Raw genomic sequence first — 13,746 nt, 5'->3', positions numbered from 1 at the left:
ACACCGAGTAGATGCAATTGATGGTCACAATGCTCTGTGATGTAAATGTTAAAGGATGGAGGACCGTCAGTGGATGTACACGGGCTAGAGAAGCGGGAGTGACTACGACTATGAATGGGTGAAGGGGACAGATCGTTTCTTGAAACATGCATTTGCCCCAGGAGCAGGAGGACATTCTCTAGTTTGGTGTCCCTGTAGCAAATGTGACAACAGGAGAAAGGTAGACGAGAAGACCTGGTTATACGCCTGGCTACCAACAGTGGATCTACCATGGTGAAGCAGATCGTATAAGAGCGAAGGTGGTGAGAGCATGCCTCGAGGCTTTTGATGATGATGCCGGGGTAGCAGACATGCTAGATGACGCCCACCAAGCTCACTTCACTAAACGACGTGAGAAGGAGGAGATGGAGGAATCCGCAAAGAACTTCTACAAAATGTTGCACTCGGCACAGAAACCCCTTCACGAGCGTACAACGATTTCTCAGCTGGATGCGGTTGGACGCGTAATGGGGTTGAAGGCCGAGTTAAACCTGAGTCGAGAAGGCTTCGATAAGATGTTGGCCGTGTTTGGCACCATGCTACCGGAGAAGCACACTTTTCCGACGAACTTGTACGAGGCAGAGAAACTCCTTCGTATGCTTAAGATGCCGTATGACAAGATACATGTTTGTCCGAAGGGGTGTGTCCTATTTAGGAAAGAACACAAGGATGCAAATTACTGTCCGAAGTGTAAATCCTCCAGGTACCTGGAGGTAGACTCTGGTGATGGTCAGAAAAAGCAGCTTTCGATCCCCGTGAGAGTGCTACGGCACCTTCCTTTCCTGCCGAGGATCCAACAGCTATTCATGATCGAGGAATCCGCGAAACAGATGACATGGCACAAAGATGGCAAACGGTACAATCCTGGGAAGATGGTACATCCATCTGATGCTGAAGCATGGACGTACTTCAATGACAAACATCGTGACAAAGCAGCTGAGGCCCGTAATGTACGTGTCGCGCTGGCAACAGATGGGTTCAATCCTTATGGAATGATGGCTGCCCCATACACATGCTGGCCCGTTTTTGTTATCCCCCTCAATCTCCCTCCTGGCATCTCCTTTCAACGGCATAACGTATTCTTGTCGTTGATAATTCCTGGACACCCGAGGAGTAATATGGGTGTGTTCATGGAGCCTATGATTGATGAATTGATCCACGCTTGGGAGAAGAGGGTATGGACATACGACTGAGCTACAAAGACAAGCTTCAAAATGCACATTTGGTACCACTACTCCCTGCATGACTTCCTGGCGTATGGGTTATTTGCCGCCTGGTGTGTTCATGGGAAGTTCCCATGCGCAATATGCAAGGAAGCTGTGAGGTTCATTTGGTTGAAGAAGGGTGGCAAATATTCATCATTCGACCAGCATCGTCAGTTCCTCCCTCTAGACCATGAATTCAGAGAAGACATCAAGAGCTTTACGAAAGGTGTCAAAGTGACAGACCCTAAACCGCACTTGAGGACTGGTGCCGAGGTTCGTGCTCAGATAGATGCTCTCGTGCCCAATGAAGAAGGTGGTTTTGTGGGATATGGTGAGGAACATATGTGGACTCATAAGTCCAGCTTGACGAGGCTCCCCTATTTCGATGACCTTCTTCTACCACATAATATTGATGTAATGCACACTGAAAAGAATATCGCCGAGGCACTTTGGGGAACTCTCATGGACACTAACAAGTCCAAGGACAATGTTAAGGCTAGAGTGGACCTAGCGACGTTGTGCGATAGACCGAATCAAGCGATGCAGCCTCCTAGTGGCTGAAACAAGAACTGGAAAAGGCCTAAGGTCAATTTCATCTTGCAAATCGATCAAAGGAGGGAAGTACTAAAATGGATCCAGACGTTAATGTTCCCAGATGGATATGTAGCGAATCTTAGCAGGGGAGTGAACTTAGGCACTCTGCGAGTCAACGGGATGAAGAGTCATGACTACCAAGATATGGATTGAGCGGCTTCTTCCGGCGATGGTCCGAGGCTATGTCCCTGAGCATGTTTGGCTAGTGCTGGCAGAGTTGAGCTTTTTCTTTCGCTAGCTTTGTGCCAAGGAGATATCTCAGACCGTCGCTCTGGACTTGGAAAAAGTGGCACCTGTGTTGCTTTGTAAGCTGGAGAAGATCTTTCCACCCGGCTTCTTCTTGCCGATGCAGCATCTGATTGTGCACCTCCCATCCGAGGCACGTTTGGGGGGGGGCGTGCAGGCCTGTTGGTGCTATCCAATCGAAAGATGTCTAAAGAGTCTTCGCAAAAAATGTACAAATAAAGCCAGAATTGAGGCTTCCATTGCAGAGGCATGCCTTCGGGAGGAGGTGGCAAACTTCACAATGCAATACTACAAGCCGAACCTTCCTAGCAATCATAATCCACTCCCTCGTTACAATGCTGGTGAAAATGAATCGACCCTCAGCCTTTTCCAAGGCCAACTCGGCAGCGCAAGTGGATCAACCTCGAAGCTATTGGGAAATGAAGAGTGGCGTAGTATCATGCTATATGTGTTGAATAACCTTACCGAGGTGCAGCCGTTCATCAAGTAAGTTCTCAATGAACTTATTTCAATACGCCGTCACTATTCTGCATCCAACCCCATTGATTCTCATTCGGACAGGGAATTTGTTCGTGAATTCTGACATCAATCAAGGGATGTACAACTAGTTGGGCTAAAAATAGCCTAAATTAACTATAGTTGGCTAGCTAGTTGTCTAACAACTAGTTGAAGACTTACCACCTATTAGCCCTCCTGTTTAGATGCACTAGAGCTAATTTGAGCTAATATTAGCTAGCTAACAATTAGCTCATAGTATCCAAACATGCGGTTAGTCATTCTATTTTTGTTAGTTTTTTCACAACATAAAGATTACTAATAGACTTGGCATTTAATGGTTGTCTTTTGCTTTAGTTCTATGAAGCAGCTGCTATGTTTAGCACTTTTCCACTATTTGTTAGCATTTCCAAACAGCCTATGGCTATTTTGTATTTTGTAACAATGTCTAGTTGAGTGCATGCCTATACAGAAAACAGAATAAAGAGTATTTTGTTTTCTAAAAATAAAGATCTTATTGGGAACACAAAGATTTCATAAATTAATTGAACTTTTTGTTCTCCAGGTGGGAATGTTGGCTTAACAATCCCGTTTCTCTAAAGTAGAACAAAGTTCGTGTACGCCTTCCAATTTAGTTGTTCCTTTCTTGACATCTGTTCGTCGTTTATCATTTTTACAGTGTAATGGCGTGTTCACAGTACTGAAAGATCAATTGCAGTAAATGAAAGGACTCCAACCAATGGCTTTCTTAAAAGCTAAGGAAACTCGTTTTTTAAAAGGAAAAAAGGGACTCCAACCATGAATTTGAGTTTGCTCAAGGTCACTCAGTGCTATCAATAATACAACGGATAAGCTTGAAGAAGATTTGGCATCAGTGATCAAATTTCATCATGCACATCTGACTGAGTATATATATGAGCAAGAGAGACTGAACACAACTGAGTCACCGAATCGAATTAGCTTAGAGAGGTGATGCAGATCGATTTTGTTGAATTTGGAGATGATTTGGCGTGTGGTTTATCGTGGCATGGTTGTGAGAGGTAGCGACACATGCATATTTATAACCGAGTCAGGTAAAATAAACAAGGCGTCTTGGAGCAGGATCATTATACTTTACTCAAACATAAATAAGACAGCTAACTTTTTGTTGCAGCATGTGTGGTGGTGTGATGCTTGTGGAGCGGCTTTGGTTGTACAGTGGTTTAGAGCTTAGTTTATAGAGGCCCCGTTCGCTTCGCTGAAAAAACAAGCCGAAACAATATTCCGGCTGATTTGTTGTGAGAGAAAAATACTGTTCCGGCTGAAAAAACAAGCTGAAAAAGACGAATTATAAGAGAAGCGAACAGGGCCAGAGTGGTGTAAGGGTTTAGAGTTCTCATGAGGCGGCGCGTGTTGAGGTTCCAATCTAACCGGATGTTGTCTATAGTTGTTTTATATGCTAGTTAGTTGTTTTAGATGCTAGTTGGTTGGTTGTTACTTTTTTTTTTGTTTGCCGGGCCCTTTGGGGTTTCTTCTTGCTTTATCCAGTCTAAATTTCTTTTTTTAATATAATCCACAACTCACTTGCCTAATTCTTTGAAAAAAAAAGACAGCTAACTTCTCCAGATTTCTTGCAAGCAATCGGCAACGGGCAACGCGTGTAAAAGAGCTATGTACGAAACATCACCTAACGCAAGCTTCCTGAACCACAGAACCTCTGCAATCCTTTATTCCTGGCTTCTGGTTCTCGTTATGCCAACTTGGGAATTCAGCTAAGTCGGATGCCTTCTTATCAGTGGTTCAAGAAAGGCACAAGTTACCATAAAACTCTTTGGGAGGTTTGTTATGTTTTTTTTTTAGGTACTTTTGTTTCCTCCCCTCTAAAATAACCTGCAGTCCTGGACCATTGCCTGCTGCTCGCGACTCGCGAGTCGCTGACAACCTAATGGCCTGAATCATCTAAAAATGATTTTTTTTTGGGTATGGGAAAGAGAGAAAAACATTACTAGTACTACTAGCTGGACGAATACTTTGACCATAAGTGTGGAAATACTTGGGCACCGAAACGAAACCGCGAATTGCATTATGGTGTCGGTGTGGGTAGACGGTAGTTGGGTTTGGGTCACACCACACCTCACGACCACCGAGGACTACTCCCTCCGTATCAAAAAAGAATTATGCTATTAGATACGTGTCAGTCAAACTTTCTTTAATTTGACTAGCTTTATATAAAAATATTAGCAACATTTATATCATAATATAAATTTATTATGAAAATATATTTTACGATTTATCTAATAATACTTATTATGTATTATAAATATTAATATTTTTTTGCTATATAATTGGTCAAAGTTAAATGCCCTGTTTGACTGGTGAGTTTCTCCGCTGATTCACAACGGGGCCAAAAATGTCTGACTTCTCGGAGGGAGTACTAGCTGAGCAGGCACGCGCAGGACGTGCTTGCGAGTCGTGCCGAGGCCCGAGGCACACCGTTTATTTTATTTTATTTTATAAGGGGCCCGAGGCACACGTTGGAACCAAGAAAGTAGACAGGGAGGGGTGACACGAGCTTCCCTCGCTCTTCTCCTTTCTTCGCCTGAAATCTCCTTAATCCTCATCGTTTTCTCCACGTCGTTTTTGGTCACTTCTGCCACATGTTCAGTAATTCTTCATCGTAACGTATCCAAAACTGAATTCGCAACATGATTGGACCAGGACCGGCATAGCAATTTAGCAGCTGCAAAAGATCAATTTTCTGAATGATTACTAGATCAACGAATCAAGTGTCTACTGCATCAGAATTCATCTTTTCCCCACCAGAAAAAGTTAGCATCAGAATTCTTGGGAGAACACACCAGCCATTGTACATCCAACCACAAGAACTAAATACAGAAAGATCAAGTATTTGCAGGACAGCCAGGAGGGCCCGTTGCTCTCTGAGACATATAATATTCAGAACAAAGCTTTACATCACTTTACCGTGCTTTGGTCGCCAATCGGCTACAAACGATTTGGCAACAACACCAATTCAATTTCCTCCGACTGACAGGATGAACTGAAGCTGGAGGTGTCGAAACTCGAAACGCTTCTGGTGCAGACAAAAAGCACGCTTCAATTCCTCAGCTATCTCTACCTGTAAGAAGGCAACTCTCCTGCAGGGAGGAACTTTTGAATTGCCGAAAACAATTATCTCCCCAGAAAGGGGAGATGTCCTTGATGATATATTTCACATAATTCAGTATTAAGCTTGCTGAACGTTCCCACAGTGGGTATTTGATTAGGCATTTCCTTGCAGTTTGACATGCCAGGGATGCACACTCATGTATTCATGATCAAGAATAACACCCCGCTTTTCAGAAAAGCGATCAAAGAATTATACAGATGACCACAATATTATGATGATGGTCTGTCGAACAGCCTAAATACCAAAGACAAAAATAGGACCATTTCACATGTGCAGCTATTTCCATTCAGAAAAGATCTGCAGTGACATAATCTAGCTGTCCCACCTTCAGGATCATGACTATTAGTAGTCGACTGGATGGCATCCTAATGCCTGACGAATTTGGCAATCAAACTACTATTGTTGTCAGATATATGATCACATAGCATCTTAATGTGCAACAACTTGCGCACACACATGTAGGCCAAATCGTGCCTATATATAATATGCTATCTTTTTATATCAATATTTCGTAATCTTATATTGGATATTTTAGCTACTAAATGAACTCAAATGAAAAAACTTTTAACTACAAAATTTTAAATCTTGTCAAGTACTACAACTTTGGTATAGGATGTATCTCCATCAGACATAGTTTGAAAAATTCAAAAAATTGAGTCTCAAAATATGTGAATTTCAAACACATTTGAGACTCCAGTGACTTTAAATAAAAAACTTGTCAATATCGAACATGTAGATCAGGTCGGCCACTAGAACTTTGGTATTAACTATGTGTAAATTTCAAAATCTATAAACTTTGAACACGGCCCGGTCCGAAAAAGCACGGCACTAGCACGGCCCAGGCACGGAGTCCATAGTGCCAGTGCCGGCACGGGCACGATCTAGGGCCGTGCCTGGGCCGTAGGTCCGGCCCGCAGTGCCGGCACGGGCACGGCACGGTTAATGGGCCGGCACGATGCGGCCCGTTAGATTTCAGCCGTTGGATGTCCTCGAATAAACTAAAGCCATTGGATTCATTATATTATATAAACATGAAACCCTCACTTCTCTCCCCATTTTCTTTTCTCGTCTTCGTCTCTTCCCGACGGCGCGGTGCCTCCCCATTTCCGTCTTGTCTCCCATGGCCGGCGCGGCACCTCGCGTCCTCCGTGCCTCCCTCTCTCTCCCTCCCGATGGTGGCACCTCATGTCCTCCCGTGCCTCCCTCCCTCCCACAGCCTCTCAGCCCTCTCCCTCCCGGCCTGTTTGCGGGGAGCCGGCTCCCTCGCGCGTGGCGGCATTGGCGCGTGGTGGCGGCACGGCGTGCTCACCACGGGCAGAGGAGCTCGGCGCGACGATGCGACTACTGGGCCGTTGTGCCCATCGGCACGGCACGACACGACTGAGTCCCCGTAGTGCCGTGCCTAGGCCAAGGGTTGGGCATGGTGACACAACACGGCACGGCACGATAGCGCCGTCGTGTCCCGTAGTGCCATGCCTCACCGTGCTACTGCCGTGCCAGGCCTGGGCGGCCCGTTTGGACATATATACTCCTAAATTGGACCCTTAGTCTCATCGGTAGACACTGCAGTGGCTAAAGCTATCATATGTTATCACATGGCCGTCCAAAGTAAATCTCTAAAGAACATGAAATTAATAAGATGGAGACAAAAAGTTACTAATAACTTGTAGAAATTTGTCAAGTTTAATTCGAATGTTAATATTTGGCTTAACGTTAAGCATGTACATTAATGCTTTATTACCTTATCAGATCACCCATTTAATAATTTATTATGTTAACATTTTTTACTAGGGAAAATTGGTCTCATAGTATTGAAAGATCGCCGTATCCGGAAAATATCATTGAAACTTTGCCGCTCCGTAAAATACCATTCAAAGAATGCATCGTCACCTGGATATAGCATTCCCTCACGTTTTGAGCAAACCCTGTCGCCTCCATCAAGCTCCTCCCCTTGTCCTTCATGAGGTGAGTACGGCCGCTGCCTCTGCTCTAGGTGGGACCGCTCCAGCTGCCGCCGGTCGGTGCTCGCCTAAGTTCGCCGCCGCCAGCCGCCGAAACCGGCCGCTCGTCTCGCCAGCACCGTGGTCAGCGACGTTGCTGCTGCTGCCGCCGCTAGCATGGCTCAGACCGGCCTCCCCCGAGCTGCCAGCAGCAGGCTCCTTGGTCTGCGGCTTCCGGCCGAGGCCGCCCGCGAAGCAGTCCATGGAGAAGGAGCGCGTGATGGGCTCCTGCGTGGCGCCGGTTCCTCGCCACGGCGTCGACGCGCCGCACATCGCCGAGCTGCGGGTCGTGGCAGGACGCGTCGTGGTCGTCGCGCAGCATCCCGCGCCGTCGTTGTCGCCTTTTCCTCGTGCACGTGCACGAGCCTGCCTGCCTCGTGTCGCCGTCGTCCCGCCGCTGTCTGTTGGCTCACGGGGGCGCGGGCGGCTAGATCTGATGGGTCGGCGCTCGGCCGCGCGCGGTTTAGTCCGCTACTCGACAGCACGACGTTGCGTCTCCTTCGTGTATCATATCGCTAGCGGCTTCCCCCACATCCCACAGCCCACAAGCGTCGCCGTCTTGCATTGGTTGCCGCCTTGCTTTCTTGCGGGGCGGCCTGGGCTGCTGCGGCGGGGCGTCTCGTGCCTTTGACCGTGACGAGCCAGAGCAGTTCCGTCTTCCGTCACTCGGAGCTCAAGCTCGGCGCCTGTCCTTGCCTCGGACGCTACCGCCGAGCACTCCAGCGCCGACGCCCTACGGCACTGGTGCCGCGCTCGCGGCTCGCCCCGGCTAGCCAAAGCCGCCTCTGCTGGAGCTGTGCCGCACCAGCCCGCGATCCCGCCCGCAGCAGCCAGACGCCGGAGCTTGCCATCACGGGCACCAGGGCCTGCCCGCCGCCACCGTACTGCCCAGAGCTCCCCGCACCAGAGCCGAGTGCGGTCAGCACGCCGCACGCGCCGCCACCGTGCTGAGCGCCGTCGGCACCAAGGCAGTCGCCGCCGTCGCTCTGCTCTCTCCCTTTGGAATGGGTCCCACCTGGAGCAGAGGCAGCGGCCGCACTCACCTTAGGAAGGAGACGGGGAGGAGCTTGACGGAGGCGACGGCGTTTGCTCAAACGTGACGGAATGCTATACCCATGTGACGATGCATTCTTTCGATGGTATTTTACGGAGCGGCAAATTTTGAATGGTATTTTCCGGATACGACGATCTTTCAATGGTACGAGGCCAATTTTCCCTTTTGACTATTATTTACATAGTATATCCGGAGACATGGATATATATATGGCAATTAATTGGATGAGATGCATGCCTAGACAGTCATCGTCGCTACGATAGGAAGACGGCTACTGGGCTGCAGCAAGCTTGGTAATTAATCATATGTCCTTAAAAACAGACGGGCAGCTCTTGCTCAGATGCTCGAGGCCGTCGGTCTTGATGACCTCTCTGAGATTTGCTGGATCCCCGAGGAATTTGAGGCACACCTCCATAAGCCCAAGGCAATGGTGCTCCACGGCGAACGCCAGGATGACCGCCACGGTTGTCACATTCACAAACCCGGATAGCTTGTCTTCACAAACCAACCTCAGCCTCTCCATTTTATACCTATTCGCTGCTGCGACCAGGTCCGGGAGCATCATCGCCGCAGCTTCTGACCCCTTCATCTCCGGCAACGAGTCGGTGTATATGTAGTGGAGAAAAGCCTCGAAGTCCTGCGCCTCCATGTCTTCGATCTGTACAGCGACTTCTGCGCCGTCGTTGGTCGTCGTCAGGCTGGAGAGGGAGAGCTCGGCGTGGAACACCGGTGATCGGGCCATGAGCACACACCTGTGCGCCGCTAAAGTCCTGGTGTCCACCTCGAACGTCACGTCCGCACCCTCCCCGGTCACGAGGAGGCCGCCTAGGTGACGGTGCAGGTCCGACGGTGGCACCACCACTACAGGTGGTTGTGGGATTGCGGCAGTGTCGATGTCCATCGTCTGAATCTCCTTCGTGACCGTCAAATCACACCTGATCGTGAAGCGGTCGTCCTTGAGATGCTCAGATTTCTCCAATTCGTCCCTCTTGATGAAAGTCGCGTAGCCCCAGCTGAGGTCACGGAAGGTTTGCTCGGAACCGAGGGTGTAGCGTGGCACTGGCTTCCCCCCTTGGTCAAGCAAGCTAAACGTGTATTTTGCTCTCACGCCTTGGGGGACATTGTGGTCGAGCAGAAGGAAAATGGATATGTAGTCGGAGCAAGTCGAGTTATCGCCGTTGGGGCAGTAGCGGATGCGCCAGCTGTGGCCTCCGACGCGGAACGATCGGGACTTGATGAGGCTGCCGGTCGGGACATCCTTGGTGCGGGAGTAGCCGTCGATCTTCAGCAGGTGCTGGCCGCTCTCGGTGCTGGCGACGATGGCTGAGGCGGACCGCAACGGCTCGCCCCTGCTGCCACCGATGTTGGACGCCGTCATCGGCATGGGAGGAAGGAACGATTACAACTCTTCTCTCTCTCCCACGGTCTCTGGAGATCACGGCTTTGGTACTTCAGCTTCTCTTCATATGCACCGGCTGCATTATTTCAAGTGCAGAATTAATTTTAGATACACGACGAATCTCATCTTATAACACCTTAATCCTAATCTTAGTATTACTGATTAGAGGCCTCTAAGGCTCTAACGGCACTTTATGGCTTTCTCTTACCAGACATTTTTTTTTTGATAAAGGAAGCTTTTATTAAATTCCCAAAGCATTACATCAAGATGATACAAAGCCTTAAAAATATACTTCTGACATCTACCTAACAAAGAGGCACACAACCACAAAAATAAAAGGAGATCTATGCTTATCTATTTTCTTTTCTAAAAAAACTACACAATCCACCTCTGTTATTATGTAAAATACATAAAGTAACTCATTAAATTTGCATCTAATTTACCTACCTCTACTATTATGAATGATAATTTAAAATAAACTCCTCAATTTGCATCTAAATACCCAACTATGTCATTACAAAAGAAATTTTAAAAATAACTCCCTAGATTTGCATGTAAATTACCCACATCTACCATTATTAAAGATAATGAAAGGTAACCTCTAAATTTTCTTTTTGATTACCTGTATCTACCATTAAGTAAGATATCTAAGATAAAGTAACCCCCTTTTAATTGTATCTAAATTGCCTAAATCTACCACCATAAAAAATAACTAAAATATCCCTCCAATCTATGTAAATAGCAATATAAGATATTCTGAAAATAACTCAATAAGCATAGAGCACGCTATATATGTTTCCAAATTAAACACTTCTACCACACTTAGATCAAAAGTAAGCATAATTGTTATGTGATACTCCCTGCATTTCAAATTGTAAGTTGTTTTGGCTTTTCATAATACATTACTTTTACTATGTATCTAGACATAGGATATAACTACTAAGTAGATAGCAAAATCTATGTACCTAGAAAAGCCAAAATGAATGACAATTTAGAACAGAGGGAGTACTATGTAGACCAACTAAACATTCATACATTAGGACAAATATATCAATCTAAAAAATTCCCTTAACAAATCACATACCAATGACACTAATAATTAACTTTAAATTATATTATTAATACTCCATGAAAATAAATTTTGTAAGTTGTTATTTTAGATAAGTTTATATATTTTGATTGAAACATATGAAATGTCAATACTGGTAATAAAATCTAACTACTCTATGTTTTTATAAAATAATAATACTACACATATAATTCTTTGATATAGTGAATTCAACATTTTGAGTGTCATGGTGTAGACTAAAATGACTATTTTGCTATTGTAGTAATTAAGATTGTACTTTAAGACCTAAAATATGTTTTTAATAAAATCAAAAAGGAAAACTTTGAATAAAATATACAATAAACAGTTTCAACTTAATACATGGATAAAAAAAGGTGCAATAACTAATGAGATTAAAGTTGAAAGTCAAAATATAAATTTATGATGTCACAGAAAGGAATACAACAAGAGATGATATAACGCTTTGGTATTAATAAAATACATATTGAAGACCCCACATGGGTGCAATACAAATCATGACAACATATATCTTAATATGATTAATTGGAAGCCCCCAACGAAGACTCCACATTAATCCTCTAAAAACTCCTAACCATTAATTGGGTTGACTCAAATCATCTAGAGAATAGCAACCATTTGATCTATCCTGTTTTCTAAAAACAAATACTCACTTTTTCCATTATGAAAAATTATAAATAACCCTCAAAATCTACATCTTAACTACCAACCTCGCCATTATGAAAGATAATTCAAAGTAACACCAAAATTTGCTTTTAAATTATTCACCTCTGTCATTATAAAAGATAATATAAAGTAACTCATTTAATTTTCATCTAAATTACCTGCATCTGTTGTCATAGAACATAAACTATAATATCCTCAAATCTATGTCTAAATTACCAATATAAGCTATTACAGAAAATAATAAAAAAACATAAAAATATGCTATATATGTTTCTAAATTATCCAATTCTACTACTATTAAATTCAAAGTAAACATAAATGAGATTGTCACTATGTATACCAAATATACATGCATACATAAGCAGTGTTTTCCTAAACGCTAAACGGTAAACAGTCGGTCACTTACCGTTTAGCCATTATTCGGGCAAAACGTCCTATTAAACGGGCTAAACGACCAATTAAACGGGGTAAACGGGTGATTAAACGGAAACGGCGCACGACCGTGTAGCGTTTACACGGTGTTTAAACGGGCTAAACGACCGTTTAGGCGAACAGTGTACATAAGTGATAAATATATAACAATACTGCTATACATATAATTTTTTGATTGAGGAAATTCAAGCATATTGAGTGTTGTGGAAACAACTATTGATGCTATTGTAGTAAGTAAAAGTAGACTCGAGGACCTAGAATCTACTTTTTAATAAATATAATAAATGGAAAATTTTGAATAAAAGATATAATAAGCACTAGATTTTGATCTTAACGTGTGGATGAAAAAAATTGCAACAACTAATAAGATCAAAATTTGAAAGCCAAAATATCGGGTCATGATGTCACAAAAGTGATGCAACAAGAGCTGATACACCTTAAGCTAAGTTTCAACTAAATACATGTTAAAAACCCAAAAAGGTGCAATTCAATGATGAAACACATATATAGTAATTGATAAATTAATCATAATCAAATAAAGATTACAGAGTATCTAAATGGGTATTATGTTAGAAAATAAATTCAAAGAGAGGAAAAGTACCCAATTTTGATTAGTTATATGTACTAAATTTATCCACTTAACTTTCACCACTTATATAACATAAGATTCTAGACCGTGCTGGAGCAAGTTTTTATGGGCTAATTAGTAAAGTAAAGATGTGTGCAGTGCATTCCATCATGTCACTTGCAAAATAATCATTAATGATCATATTTGGTTTTTTGTCTGGCTTTATACTTTTCAGAAATGCAAAATATGGTTTCTCACTGAACTAGCTATGTGTCGATTCATTAAATTAAATCCTACTCCTTTTATTTAAAATATGAAACCAAGAGAAAATGCAGGGCAGAGTGACTTTGCTATCCCTACTTAACTACATGCATGGAAGTATGAAAAACGAAATGCTAGTGAGAGCAATGATTTCTTATTTGCATATCTATTGACTACGTACTTCACTACTAGAAAACAGACCTTTTATCCCACCTCTATTTTTGCCTTTAGTCCCGGTATTTTTGTGTTCGGGACTAAAGGGACTATTAGTCCCGGTTGTATCCTCAAACAAGGATACAAAGTTCCTGCCCCAAGTGTGTGACGACGACATGCAACAATTAGTCCCGGTTATAGTCCCGGCTGGACCTTCCAACCGGGAATAAATCTTTACTCCCGGCTTGAGGCTCCAGCCGGGACTAAAGGAGACTCTGGGCTATAACTGGGATAAAATCTTTCTTGATAAAATAATATAGTCGCGCTGGACAAAAAAATGGGGCAGCCAAGCATTGAACCCACGACCTCATAGCCAAGGTC

General features: G+C 44.1%; 1 protein-coding gene across 1 annotated transcript; it reads right to left on the bottom strand.

The window, feature by feature from the left end:
- Positions 1–9,100: 9,100 nt before the first annotated feature.
- Positions 9,101–10,183, bottom strand: LOC136499214 (BTB/POZ and MATH domain-containing protein 1-like). The gene has a single exon (XM_066494914.1). It carries the CDS (start codon positions 10,181–10,183, stop codon positions 9,101–9,103), a length of 1,083 nt encoding a protein of 360 aa, XP_066351011.1.
- Positions 10,184–13,746: the final 3,563 nt, after the last annotated feature.

Source organism: Miscanthus floridulus, chromosome 13, assembly GCF_019320115.1.
Source record: "Miscanthus floridulus cultivar M001 chromosome 13, ASM1932011v1, whole genome shotgun sequence".
NCBI lineage: Eukaryota > Viridiplantae > Streptophyta > Magnoliopsida > Poales > Poaceae > Miscanthus > Miscanthus floridulus.
The sequence above is the reverse complement of the archived record's forward strand: the minus strand, read 5'-3'. Positions and strand labels throughout refer to the sequence as shown.